Source organism: Leucopleurus acutus (genome assembly GCF_964270905.1).
Source record: "Leucopleurus acutus genome assembly, chromosome: 16".
Taxonomy (NCBI): Eukaryota; Metazoa; Chordata; class Mammalia; order Artiodactyla; family Delphinidae; genus Leucopleurus; species Leucopleurus acutus.
Window position 1 is genome coordinate 45,205,812 of NC_139158.1, and position 14,502 is coordinate 45,220,313.

General features: G+C 44.3%; 1 protein-coding gene across 1 annotated transcript in view; it reads left to right on the forward strand.

The window, feature by feature from the left end:
* Positions 1-14,502, forward strand: part of LOC309973637 (kinesin-like protein KIF16B) — a 288,133-nt gene that overhangs the window by 124,728 nt on the left and 148,903 nt on the right. The window contains exon 13 of the mRNA XM_082857986.1: positions 14,362-14,481. Coding sequence (XP_082714112.1) covers positions 14,362-14,481 — 120 coding nt within the window. The remainder of the gene's footprint in view (positions 1-14,361; positions 14,482-14,502) is intronic.

Sequence of the window (14,502 nt, forward strand, 5' to 3'; positions counted from 1 at the left end):
ACTTTCTGGAGGCTGAAAGTTCCTTTGGCTTCTGGACACCTGCAGATTTTCCTTCTTTTTGTTTGTTTGGTTTTTGTTTGCTTGTTTTCCCCCCAGTTTTATTGAGATACAGTTGATTCAGAAACACTGTATTAGTTTTAGGTGTACCGTTAATGATTTTGATATATGTATTATTGCAAAGTGCGCAGCACAGTAAGTTTAGCTATCATCCGTCACCTCACTTGGGTACACATTCTTCTTGTGATGAGAGCTTTTAGGGTTTACTCTGTTAGCAGCTTCCCATTACGTGACACAGTATTGTTAACTTTAGTCACCAGGCTGCACGTTACATTCCTGCAACATATTTATTTTATAACTGCACACTCGCACCCTTTGACCACCATCACGCATTTCACCTCACCCCCACCCCCACCTCTGGCAACCACCAGTCTGATCTCTGCATCTGTTACTTGGGTTTGTTTAGATTTCACTTATAAGTGACACCATGTAGTATTTGTCTTTCTCTTTCTGACTTATTTCACTTAGCATACTGTCCTCAAGGTCCATATGTGTTGTCGCTGATGGCAAAATTTCCTTCTTTTTATGGCCAATGTAGTCCATTGTGTGTGTGTGTGTGTGTGTGTGTGTGTGCATCTATCTGTCTGTCTGTTTATGTGTCTATCTGTCTATAACGTTTTCTTTATCCCTTCATCTGCTGATGGTCATTTAGGTTGTTTCCATATCTTGGCTATTATAAATAATACTGCAGTGAATATGGGCTTCAGATGTTTTTTAAGATCCTGTTTTCATATCCTTCAGATAAATACCCAAGAGTGGAATTGTTGGATCATATGGTAGTTCTATTTTTAATTTTTTGAGGAACCTCTGTACTGTTTTCCGTAGTGGCTGTACCGATTTACATTCCCATGAACAGTGCATAAGGGTTCCCTTTTCTTCACATCTTCACCAGCACTTGTTTTATTTTATTTTTTCTTGTTTATTTTTGATAATAGCCATTCTGACAAGTTTGAGGTGATCTGATTGAGGTTTTGATTTGCATTTCCCTGATGATTAATGATACTGAACACCTTTTCATGTAGAGTAGTCCTGCCTTATCTGCGATTTCGCTTTCTACAGGTTCAGTACCTGTGGTCAACCTCAGTCTGAAAATATTAAAGTGAAAATTCCAGATATAAACAGTTCATAAATTTTAAGTTACATGCTGTTCTGAGTAACGTGGTGAAATCTTGAGCTTTCGCTTTTGTTGCCTTTGCTTTTGGTTGTCATATCCAAAAAATCATGCCAGGACTGATGTTAAGGAGTTTATCCTCTGTGCTTTTTTCTAGGAGTTTTATGGTTTTAGGTCTTTAGAGCTTATTTTTATGTATGATGTAAAGTACAGGTCTAGTTTTATTTTTCTGCATGTGACTGTCCAGTTTTCCCAACACCATTTATTGAAGAGACTGTCTTTTCCCCATTTCATATTCTTGGTGCCTTTGTCATAAATTAATTAACCATATGTGTGTGGGTTTATTTCAGGGCTCTCTATTCTGTTCCATTGATCTAAGTGTGTGTTTTTATGCCAATACTATACTGTTTTGATTGCTATAGCTTTGTGATATAGTTTGATATCAGGAAACATAATGCCTTTTTTAGCTTTGTTCTTCTTTCTCAAGATTGCTTTGGCTATTTGGTCTTATGTGGTTCCATACAAATTTTAGGATTATTTTTTCTATTTCTATGAAAAATGCCATTGGAATTTTGATAGGAATTGCATTGCCTCTGAAGATTGCTTTGGTTGGAATGGACCTTTTAATTTTAATAATATTCTTCCATTCCACAAGCATGGGATATCTTTTTGTTTATTTATATCTTCAGTTCTTTCATCAATAGTTTTCAGTGTACAGGTCTTTCACCTCCTTGGTTAAATTTATTCTTAGTTAATTTGTCCTTTTTGATGCAAGGTAAATTGCATGGTTTTCTTACTTTCTCTTTCTGATAGTTTGTTTTTAGGGTATAGAAATGCAACTTATTTTTATATATTGATTTTGTGTCCTGAAACTTTACTGAGTTTATTTACTAGCTATAACACGTTTTCAGTGGAGTTTTTAGGGTTTTCTATATATAATACCATGTCATTTGCAGATAGAGACAGTTTTACTTCTTTCTTTCTAATTTGGATGCCTTTTATTTCTTTTTCCTTGTCTTGTTCCTGATCTTAGAGGAAAAGCTATTAGCTTTTCACTATTGAATATGCTGTTAGCTGTGGGCAGATTTTCCATATTGAGGGCTTTTGGAGATATGGTTTCTGGGCTTTCAGTTTTGGCTGATGCATTTTTGTTTCATCATTTTAGAATTCCATCTTCAGAATGTTATATAACATACAATAAAACTCAGCCTTGGAGATTACTTGAGATTGTGTAAAATATATTTTAGATAAAATAAATTGGAATAAATTAAGTGAAATAAGTTTTAAAAGTTTCATATGGAAGTATGTTCCTTTATTTCATTTTAAAAATCTCTATTACCTGTATTATTTTACTTACAACTGTGTTTGTTATAGAAAATTTGGGAAGTGAAAAAATATAAAGAAAAAAACTACCCAGAGTTAATAATCTGTTTCTAATTTGCGATGTCTCTGTTAGGCTCAGTATCTCTCTGTTTATCTTTTCTCTCTTTCTCATATATAATTATTGCATTTATGATATATTCTGCATTTATAAGTGTATGATGTATATATTAGACACACACACACCCTGCTGTGGACTGCACTGTTTCCCTCCAAAATTCATATGTTGAAACCCTGATCCTCAGTGGGACTGTATTTAGAGATAGAGCATTTAGGAGGAAATTACGGTAAGGTTAAGTGAAGTTATAAGGATAGGATCCTAATCCAAAAGGCCTGTAGGCTTATCATTCTCCCTCCCCCATTGTGTGCACACACCCAGGAAAGGCCACGTAAGCACACAGTGAGATGGTGGCCTCCTACAGGCCAAGAGAAGAGGCCTCAGAATAAATCTTACCTTGCCGACATCTTGATCTTGGACTTCCCAGCCCCTAGAACTGAGGAAAATTAATTTCTGTTGTCTGTCCCATATAGTCTCTAGTATTTTGTTGTGGCAGCCCAAGCTAACACACACACACACACACACACACACACACACACACACACACACACACTCGAATCAAATGTCTGTATACCCTTCATGAACATTTTAAACAGAAACTGAAGTCATTTTCTATGTAATCTAGCAGACAGTTTTAAGTTTACCTGGCAAGTAGTAGCAGATGCTCATACGTGTGAGCTGAATGAGTTGCAGAAGCAGCTGGCTGGAGGATAAACTGTAGCACTTACCCTTCGGGCATCCTCAGAGTGCACCCAGCAGAACAGAGGTGTCAGTGCTTTGGGGGATTCAGAAAATTATGGATGTGAAATACCTGGGAGTGTAAAAAAATACCCATACCCGGGTCCATCTTTAAATGGGATGCTTATGTAAAGGACCAGTGCAGGGCTCAGGCATGGTGTTTTAGAAACTCCTTGAGTGACCTACTGGTTTAGCAGTTGAAACAAGCAGTGTATGGATATAAAGGCACTAGTCATTTTTGACTAAGGTGCAGGTGATCGGGCCAGGTAACTGTGGTCATCGAGAGGAAGGGTCCCCCGTGGCTCTGCGTGTTTCCCCAGGGAGGGGAAGGATGGGTAAGATTCAGGAGGGGAAAGCTGTCCCAAGAAGCCATTATCCCTTGAGCAAAGGCTGGAGGCGGAGACAAGTGTGACGTATTTCTGTGGGTAAGAAACGAGCAAGCCAGCTTTACAAGACCGAAGCTTAAGACCAATGTCAGACTGAAGCTTTCTGGGTTACAGCACACCACTTAAAGTGATCCTTTCACTCTGCTTTCTTACCTTGGGTTCAAGTTTGTACTGTATAAAAATGCCCTTGTAGAACCTTCTGGTGAACCTCCTGAGTATTTTGGGCTTCCGTTTAGGTCAAATATACCAAGGTACTTGTGTTCACAAGACCCTGCTCCACTTAAAAAGTCTAGTTAAATATTAATGTGAGGAAATTTGCTCTTGCATATTTTCACACGTAATTTCTTTAATTGGTATTATGCATTTTGCCTAATTTAAATACCGACATCTGGGTGATTTGCTCAGCCAGCGGAGGACTGTTTAATCAGAAAGATGTACATAGCATCTCTCTGAACTGCCTGCCAGCAGTTAGCTGTTTAGCGTTAAATAGAGAATGATGTTTCTGCAGTGGGAGGTGTAGTGGAAATTGAACTGCCCCAAGAGCTTCTGTTCATTAAAGGGACAATATTAATTCTATTTACTGTTTAGGGGCTGACTCCCAACAATGCCAGGAAATGTTGGCTTGCTGGTACCGGGGAGGTGAGGAGGTAGTCAGGTTCTTCCCTTCCTGTTTCTGCCCCGGTGAGTCCGGGACTGTTCTCCGTCTGTTCTAAGTGTGTCTCTTTTGACCGCAGGTACTGTAATGTGGATTGTTTGAAAGTCTTGTAAAAAGCAAGGCTTTTGCATTCCTACTTCAGTTTTTATGATGTAATAGGTGCCAATCTGATATCAACTTCCTGATGCTAGCTAGGTACAGATGTTGTGGACACTTGTTAAATTATTTATGATGATTATCTTTTGGAATCCATTCATATGTAAACAACATTCCCTTATAAGCTTCTGACTTATTCTGGCCATTTTAAGCATTCTTTTGAGGTTCAGGAGCTGCTTTTGCCTGGCAGGGAACGTATAAATAGGACTGGTGAGAGACAGTCTCGGCCCTGGAGTCAGAGCGGTAGTTTGCCTTTCACTGACCCCAGCCTGCTCTCCCATTCCCTGGGCTTGATGTGTTGTCCTGGACCCACTATTTGCTTTCTGGAGGAGCAGACAGACAATACACTAATACATAATTTTGATAGACTGGGGTGCTCTGAAAACAGCAAGCCAGGTGGAGTGATGGAATGTCCCTGGGAGGGGGGGGCGGGAGGAGGGGTGTGCTTCCTCTCTAGGAGGTGAGCTTTACGTGAGCAAGGACCTTGTCCACCTTACTGGTGTCTCTGATCTTTAGAGAGCAGGCACCATGTGTGGTAAGAGCTGACTGACAAGAAGGGCCCAGCCACAAGATTTAGGGGACGCTTTCCCGGGGAAGCAGGGGCAGCATGTGCAAAGGCCCTGCAGTGGGAATGAGAAAGCCGCTGTGGCTGGAGCGTTGGGAGTCGTGTGGAGAGTAGAGGGGGTGAGGTTGGAGAGGTGGGTAGGGGCCAGACGAAGTGAGCTGCTGGTGCCACCTTATTCCAAATGCATGAGAATATTGTAGAGTTTTCTGTGTGACCTCTTGACATTCTGGAAAGAAGGCTCTGGCTGTTGCATGGAGAACAGACTGTAGGCTGGCAAGAGAGGAAGCAGAAGGACAGTTGGATGTCAGAGACCAGGCAAGAGGTGGTGGTGGCAGTGGCGGTGGAGACGGAAGGTCCTGGATGATTTTGCTGCCATGCGGGTAGACCTGCTGATGGTTGGCTGTGGGGTTAGAGGCAAGGAGAAGAACAGGGTGACTTCTAGGTTGACCCACTTGATCCTTCCTTTCTTTTTTCAACCTGTGGATTGCTAAGTCTGCCTTCTCACCAGAACCGTCTCCTTCCTTAATCCTCCTTCTGATGAAGGTTGATTCCTGGTCCTCCCTGGCCTCTCTGGGTCTGTGGTACCTGCCAGACCTTTTCAGTGTAGGTAGATTTCCAGTCCTGAACTCTCACAGGCTGTTCTTTCCCTTCCCTGTGTTTGTAGTTTAAGAAAATCTTTTACCATTCCAAGAGCATTAATAGAGCTCTCACACGAAGGCTTCTGTGTTGCCAGTCAGCCCTCGCAGGGACATGGAACATGCTTCTAGCCAGCAAATGTTTTTCTTCACCTCACCATGCTCTCTGGGAGCATAGCAAGAATAAAAAGTTGTTTCCTGGAGGAAAGTGAAGGGGAGATCCTTATTCCTTTTCATCGCTGCTGGTTCAGGTTACATGAACAAAGGGTGGAGGAAGGTGGGATGGTGGTTGAAGCACAGCTTCATCGACTCTCTGGTAATCTTGGTGGCTGTTTCCTTCCTCTGTTAGACGGACAGGATTCTGTCTTTGTGCACGAGAATGTATGAGAAACTGTAGCTTCTGGGTGAATGCCAATGTGTGTACTTTCAGGATTTCAGAGCTAATTGGTTTGTGTTGACAATGACTATTTACCATTTGTATATTATGAAAGAAACATGCAAATTACTTGACAACACTTTCTAGTCAAATTGGTGAGCGATTTTTTTTTTTTTGCGGTACGCGGGCCTCTCATGGCTGTGGCCTCTCCCGTCGTGGAGCACAGCCTCCGGACGCGCAGGCCCAGCGGCCGTGGCTTACGGGCCCAGCTGCTCCGCGGCATGTGGGATCCTCCTGGACCGGGGCACGAACCCGTGTCCCCTGCATCGGCAGGCGGACTCTCAACCACTGCGCCACCAGGGAAACCCGGTGGGCGATTTTTAATGTCAACAATATCCGCTTGGTGAGCTGTCTGGAAAGTGTTACTGGGAACCGTCAGGATTTCGTTTTCCTAGCAATAAAAATCTTGCAAACTCCCCCCATTTCCTTATTTCTCATTACGAGGAATATGTAAAACAGTTGAGAAGGGTGTCTTTACTTAAGGTTCATCAGTCTAAACTATTTGTTGCATGGCGTCCACCAAGCTATTCCTTCCATCCCAGTTCCGTCTCCCTTTTCCCTCTATTCCTAGTCATCCCAAGCATCCTTGCCAGGTTCATCTTCTGAGTATCAGCCAGTTCCTGTTTTCAAAATTCTCAGTGCCTTCCCGGTTTCTGAATCAAATAATGACCATCGGCCTGGCTTTTCCAGACCAAGTTTATCGGTTAAATGAATGTCCAGTGGTCCCTTGTGTATGTGCCCGTGTTTTCTGCCACCGGACCTTTGCTCAAGAGACCCCTCCCCCCACACCTGGAGCACCCTTGTCTTCTTCCTTTTTGTAGCCAGCTGAATACCTGTTCTTGACTGTGGAGAATAGGCGTTGGAGATGACATCACACATTTCAAAGAAATGAAGAGATAACAGCAGAAACACCTCCACGAACTCACTAACAGGAAGCCGATGAAGAGGGCCGTGAGCTGGCCGCTGAGGAGGGGAGGCCGGGGTGGGGTTCCTAGGCCTTCACCTCAGGAGCTGAGTCAGCGAGGACTCTAGAAGCCCTCCCCACACCCTCAGATCTGGGGAGGAACACGGTGATTTTCCTCTTCTTATGGAGGCATCATAGAAATGGCGGCAACTGGGATGAAGTGGAAAGCAGAGCTGAGTCTCTGAGACCAGGGAGCCTGAGAGCCAGTGTTCCCACTGCAGTGGGCTCTCCTTGCAGGCAGGAGGCAGGCGCCCGGTGGAGGATATTTAATGACCTTTGTTAAGAGAGGCCAGAGCCCAGGAATTCGAACAAAGCCTTTACCGTGCCTCAGTTGAGACCTCCTGGCCCTGTCACTCAATCTGGCTAGAGAACGGTGGGTAGAACACAGACCCACTCAGTCTTCAAACTAGAAAGATCACAGATGGGGCAACAGTAGGAAAAGGGTCAAGGAGTTGCCTATCCTGTGTTGGAGCAGCAGAATTTCCGGAGAGATACACCTGAGCACACACAGATGAAGAAAAAAAAGTAAGGCGGTTATATAAACATAGGTGCGATGGATGGATGGATAGACGGACGGATGGATAGGCAAAGAGAAAGAAAAAAAGGGGATATAGCATGTAAAAGAGAAAACATCCGGAGCTAGATGAAAACATACCTCAAGGCATAGAAGGGAAGTCCTTACAGTTGTTTCATTCTGTGGAACAAGTTAATGAAAAGTGTGAATTCAGTAAACACAGCAAGATGATTAAAGGGGAATGAGATGAAAAAAGAGAGACTGCAGATCTACAGAAAGACTGAGGTCCCAAACAACAACCACTGCAGGACCAATAAATAAAATTAGAAATACCAAAGGAAAGAATAGATGCCACTGAAATCAAATTACTAAAAATTAAAGGCTTGATAGTCTCAGTGAACACAAGTGAAGTGATCATGACATTAAAGCAATCAGAAGTTAAAAGATGAAAAGACAATGTACTGTAAGGATAATTGGCATCCCTGAAGTAGACAGTCAGCATATGAAACTGAAAATGGAATATAAAACAAGGTAACTTTCAGGAAATGAAAAAGAAACAAACAAAAGAACTGAGTCTGCAGATTAGAAGAATGTATCCTGTTACGGGAATATTCAGAGAACAGAATGTTTAACACCAATACCTATCCTAATTAAGCTATTGAATTTCAAAGGTAAAGGAAAAAAATCTTCAGACATCCAGGCAGAAAACCAAATTATCTGCCATAGACCAAAAGTCAGACTGGCTTCATATTTCCTTAGTGCAGCATTTAATTTCTGAAGAGAGTGGAGCCAACTACCTCCTCCACATTCTGAGTGAGAGAGGAGGTATGAGTACGACCCAGAGTGACACAGCTTCGGTGTCGTTCAGGTGCAAGGGCAGAACGTGGATATTCTCAGACATCTGTAAGCTTGGGGAATGGTACTTAAAACCAAAACACATAGGAAAAAATGCAGACAGTGCTGTCAACCTCTAAATGTGTTTTGTAACGTCTTAACTTAGAAGCATATTTTAGGAAGTGTCTGTTGTAGTGAAGAAACATTTGGTTGAAATTCAACAAATACTTCAGTTGCTTTTCTCCTTCTGTTAAATTCAAATGAAGTCACATACAATTTTTTTTTAAATTAAAAAGCATTTATGCTAGAGGAAGGTTAATTTCATTTTTTATGAAAGTCCTCCTGTCTGCCCGACCCCCTCCCTCCTCCTCATACCCGCACTGGGCAGGTGCTCTAAGCCCTGGCTGTGGTGACCCCTCCTCTTCTGATCAGTGCTGTCGGCCTCGGGTTTGCAGAAGTTAAGTGCTCTTTCTGCTGTGAGGCAACTCCATACAACGCTCCTAGTTAGGGAAGCACATGATTCTTCAAAGACTGAGTTTCCACCAGAAAAATTCTGACAACTTAGAATCACTTACAACTTACAGTGCCGAATGATCAGCACTTCTTGAGTGACTGCTCTGTGCCTGGTGGAACCATATTCCCCCCACGTACTCCGAGTGAGGAAGCACAGTTTCTGCCCTTTGAGAACCCTTAGTTCAGGTAGGCCAGACACATCGCCAAAATTTTCCCAGTATTTCCCAAGCAAGATCTGGCTCTCAGGAAGGCTTCTTGAAAGGGGAACATAGGCTTCTTATTGACAAGTTTTTGTCTTGATTTTCACCTCTTTATTCAGGAAGGTTGTTGCATTTTGACAGACACAGTGCTGGATATTTGTTCGTTTGTTTTTTAAATTAATTAATTATTCTGGGCTGCGTTGGGTCTTCACTGCTGCATGCAGGCTTCTCTGTAGTTGCCGCGAGCGGGGGCTACTCTTTGTTGCGGTGCCCAGGCTTCTCATTGCGGTGGCTTCTCATGTTGCAGAGCATGGGCTCTAGTCACGTGGGCTTCAGTAGTTGTGGCGTGCGGGCTCAGTAGTTGTGGCTTCCAGGCTCTAGAGCACAGGCTCAGTAGTTGTGGTGCACGGGCTTAGTTGCTCTGTGGCATGTGGGATCTTCCCAGACCAGGGCTCGAACCCGTGTCCCCTGCACTGGCAGGCGGATTCTTAACCACTGCACTACCAGGGAAGTCCCCAGTGCTGGATTTTAAGGATGTGATATTGTGATGAAAAGAGGGAGGATTCCTGCTGAGTCTAATGAAGGGGTATGGGGGTTATATGGGACACGCCCAATGAGCCAGGCCCTTGTGGCTTCTCCCTTTGATCTGGGCAGTCCTGCCCGCCACTCACGTGAACCGCCGGCAAGTACCAGAGGATTTGCTGCCACCATCTCAGCCCTTGACACAGGTTTTAGATTTAGGGGTTGAAAAAAACTTATTGAACGTATTTTTGGAAATGTGATGAACATAATGTTTTTATACTTTTTGTCAGGCGGTAGTTTCCTTTTTATACAAATATTGGTTGCCAGAAGCTTTGTTTGAATACAAAATATGTGCAGCTGTACATATTTGACCACTTTCTTTTTTTGGGACCCTGTGTGCCTGGAGTTGGGAAAGGGATCCCCAGCTCTGTTCTGTTAAGTATTCCATCTTATCAAAGAGGTATTTCATCATTTATGTATGACAGTAGGTGCCACTCAATAAATATTTTATAAGTGATAGATATTTTTGTCTGAAATTACTTTTTCACTCCAACAATGATTTAAACTCCCGTTTTTAGTTTTATGAGGTGACACTTTTATAATATCATATAGTGAATGCAGCTTGAATGTCATAGAGCTTTAGGGCGGCATTAATCATAAATTCATATGCCCCCATTCCCAATCCTGAGAGACTTTTTCTTAATTCAGATTTTACCCATTCTATGTACGGAAGTGTGTGTGTGTGTGTGTGTGTGTGTGTGTGTGTGTGTGTGTGTGTGTGAGTTTGTGTGTGTGTGTTGGGGATGGGTGGGGACAAGTAATGCTTTTGACCTAATGGCTCTGAAGTTATGAATTTCAAATGATTTTCTAAGTCTATGAGATTTATTTTAAGGAAGGAAGAAAAAGTGCTTTTCAGTGGGTTAAAAAAAAAAAAAGAATATCAAACTAAACTGGGATGTAGTCCAAAACAGTTTCTCTAGTTTGAGCGGGAGCTATTAGAGTTTAAAATACTGCCTCCCCCCGCCCCCTTTTGGTTTATTGTCCACTTTTATGCAGAAAGAAAATACATATGTCTCTGGACTTAGGAGAAACAGTCCCTCTCCTTTTCACATGGATCTGGAAGCCTGGAGCAGTCCATGGCCAGGAGCCACCTACCGTGTGTGCAGCGCTGTCACAGTTCAGAGCTAGCTGGCCGTGTTTCATGAGATGGGGCTGTATGAGTAAATTCTCCAGTGTAATATATATCTTTAAAAAGAAAAATCACAGACTTTCCACTTCTGTTTGAGCTCTGTGGGCAAGAGGAAAAGCACGAATTCTACCGATATCGGAGAGGCAGGAGTCGGGGTTGGTTTAGTTAGCGGGCTCATTTTAGCCAGGATTTGCAAGGGCCTCGGTGCGGCATATCAGGATGAACGAAGTCTCCGGCCTCCAAGCCTGAGGTTCTGGGCCCCGGAGAGGAAGCCCGTCTGATAAGAGAAGTAATTGAAGAACAGTGCTATGCTTCATTTCCTTTTCTTGAAGTTAAGTTATGCACTGGTCATTTTCTCTGCATATCTATTTAATGGTTGTTAAATTAAATTGCTTTCCCTCAAGTGGTGATTTTTATTTATTTATTTTTTAAACCATCTTTTTTCCTTACTCCGCTCCATTGCCCTCTGGCCCGACTCCAACTCCGCGTGTGTGCGGTGGAGGCCCCAGTGTCTGCAGAGGTGAAGGCTGGGGACTTCTCTCTCTCCCCCAGCCCTTTCCCAGAACCTCCCAGGGTCCCCTTGTCTGCAAGGCTGTGAGGTTCTGAATTCTTCAGCTAGAGAATGTAGACTGTTTTAACATTTAAATGATACAGAATCCATTTATTTGATCCAGGAATATGAAGAGTTCCACTTTTGTTTCGGGCAGCTCTGGGCTTTGGAGTCCAGAGCTGTGCTGTGCTCAGTGTGTCCCGTCGCAGGAGTGGGTGAGGAAGAGGCTCGCTCAGAGCATCCCTGACCCGGAGCCCCCGTTGGCAGCACGGGGCTGTCTCCTCTGCTGCTTCCATCGGCCTGTGGTCACAGAGCACAGTGTCCTGCTGTTGGATGGGCCCCAGTCTCCACTCAGCACAGCCCAACCTCAAGGCTGGAGTTTTCACCTTCACTCTTCTGGGGTTTGTCTGTTTTCCACCTGGGAATTGCCTCAAAGCCTGGTTTTTGAGGGTTTTTTTTTGCCTTAGGGCAGATGGGCCTGATGGTGAAGGGCCTCTCAGTCTCTTCCTTGCGAGATTGCTCTTGACCTTCCTTCCTGCATCTCTCTGAACTCGGAGTATCTACCCACTCATTCATTGACTTGACAGATATTAATTGAGGAGCTCCTCTGTGCCAGGCACGAAATAAGGCACGGGGTTACATTCTAGTCAGGAGACAAGTGCTAAACTTGTATATAACATGTCATAGAGTGATAATTGCTAAGAGAGAAACAAATCAGGGCAAGAGAGGTTGGTGGCTGCTCTCTTGTGTGGGGTGATGGGGAGGGTGGCTTCTGCGCAGAGGAAATGAGGGCCGAGTTACGTATGAATTGAAGGCAGTTCTTCTCCACTGGGGCACACTTTGTTCCCCAGGGGACACTTGTTGGTGTCTGGAGGCATCTTTGGTTGTCACAACCTCGGAGGAGGGATGTGTGTTACTGGCGTCTGGTGGGTAGAGGCCAGGGATGCTCTAAATATCCTCCAGTGCCCAGGGCAGCCCCCCCACAGTGGAGAATCATCTGCTCCAAAATGTTAGCGGTGCCGAGGTTGGGAAGCCCCGCTCTAGGGGAAGAGAAGGAGTAGACAGGAACAGAGGAAACAGCAATGACCAAAGCCCTGAGGGGAGGGCCGGCTGGCAAGTTTGAGGAACAGCAAGGAGCTGGGGTTCCGGGAGAGGAGTGGGCGGGGGGCAAGCGGCAGGAGGTCAGCAAGGGGTGAGGTCACTTGGAGCTTTGTAGACCCTTGCAGAGACTTTGGGTTTTACTCAGAGAAGAGGAGGCCGTGTAATTGACCCGAGAAAAGGAGCGGCCTGCCCTGCCGTCCGCGTGGCTGCCGGGGAGAGCGTGGGCTCTGGCTGAGGCACGAGTGGGTGTGGCCAGGATTACTGAGGCCATCCCAGTGAGGGTGATGGTACTTGGGGCCAGGCAGCAATGGGGTGCAGTGGTTTGTCGTCAGATTGGGGGCCTGTTTTGAAGGTGGAGTCAACACCGAGTGCCTTAGGGTTTAGAGAAAGGAGCAAAGGACAGCCTGATTTTTGGTCCAGGCAACTGTAAGGAAGATTGGTGTTTACCGAGAAGGGCTAGTGTGCAGGTTTGGGAGGCAAGGGGGCATCAGGGCCGGTCTTTCAGGGTGTTAAGTGTGAGCCGCCTGCTTGGTAGCCCCACAGGTATACCGAGGTAGGCAGGTTTCTATACACGAGGATGGAGTTTAAAGGGAGAGGTCTGCCTGGAGATTTGAGAGTTGTCGGCATACAGTCAAGCCCTCCGTATCTGCGGGTTCCACATCCACAGATCCAACCGACCACCGGTCACAAATATTCAGAGAAAAAAAATTTCAGGTAGTTCTCAAAAGCAAAACTTGAATTTGCCATGCTCCAGCAAATATGTACATAGCATTTTCACTATGTTTGCAACTATTTACATAGCATTTATGTTGGATTAGGTATTATAAGTAATCTAGAGATGATTGAAAATATAGGGGAGGATGTGCGTAGGATATATGCAAATTATGTCCTTTTATATAAGGGACTTGAGCATCCTTGGATTTTGGTATCCTCAGGGGTCCTGGAACCAATCCCCCATGGATACCCAGGGACAACTGTGTAGATTGCAGGTCAAGTCAGGAGTCAGGATGAGATCATCAAGGGAGTGACTGTAGACACTAGAGTCCCTGGGATGAAAGACTCCATGGAAGTGGGTTCAAGAGAGAGCCGGAGGGGGGAAACTAGAGGACCACAAGTAGGGAACTCTTTGGAGGTGGTTTTCTCTAAAGGGGCACAGAGAAATTGGTGGCAGCTGGAGGGAGATGCAGGGCCAAGGGAGATGGTGGTGGTGGTGGTTGATGGGAGCTCTGTAGCAGATTTGTGTGTAGGTGGGAATGATCAGTGGATAGAAGGTGATGCAGGGCACAGCGGGTCAGTTATCTCTGGTGCACAGTAGTGAATGCACAGGAAAGGGTTGCTTTCAGGTCCATGTGCAGTTTGACCCTAGTAACTGGAAAGAAGAACCAACAAGTCAGGAGACTTCTAGGTATTAAGTGAAATAAAGGTTCTGAAGAGGGAGAAAGATTGCTTTCTGGTTTAGTGGTCCTAGAACCTTTCCTAAAGAAGGCAGGGTTTGAGCTTAGCTTCATATATGTGTGTGTGTGCATGTGTGTATTCATATATACACATATACGTATGTATATATATGAATCTGTATCAGGCAATAAATTTATTTCATTTTATGAGCTTTTTGTAAGTTCCAAGCTCACTTTGCCCACCATATGCCACGATTTCAACACGAAGCTTACAATCCATTTTTCTTGCAGTTTTCTTGGTGAGAAATAAAACATTGTTCATTTTCACACTCTAAAGAGAACCTAATACGAAGTTTTCTTTCCTCAAAGTAACCTTTTCCTTTTCTTTCCCTCGTAATTTCAGGAACAAACCCTGGCCCTGAGGAAAGAAGGAATTGGGGTCGTTCTGGATTCCGAGCTGCCCCATTTAATTGGCATTGATGACGACCTTCTGAGCACTGGCATCATCTTATATCATTTGAAGGTAGAAACTGCTTTCCTGGAA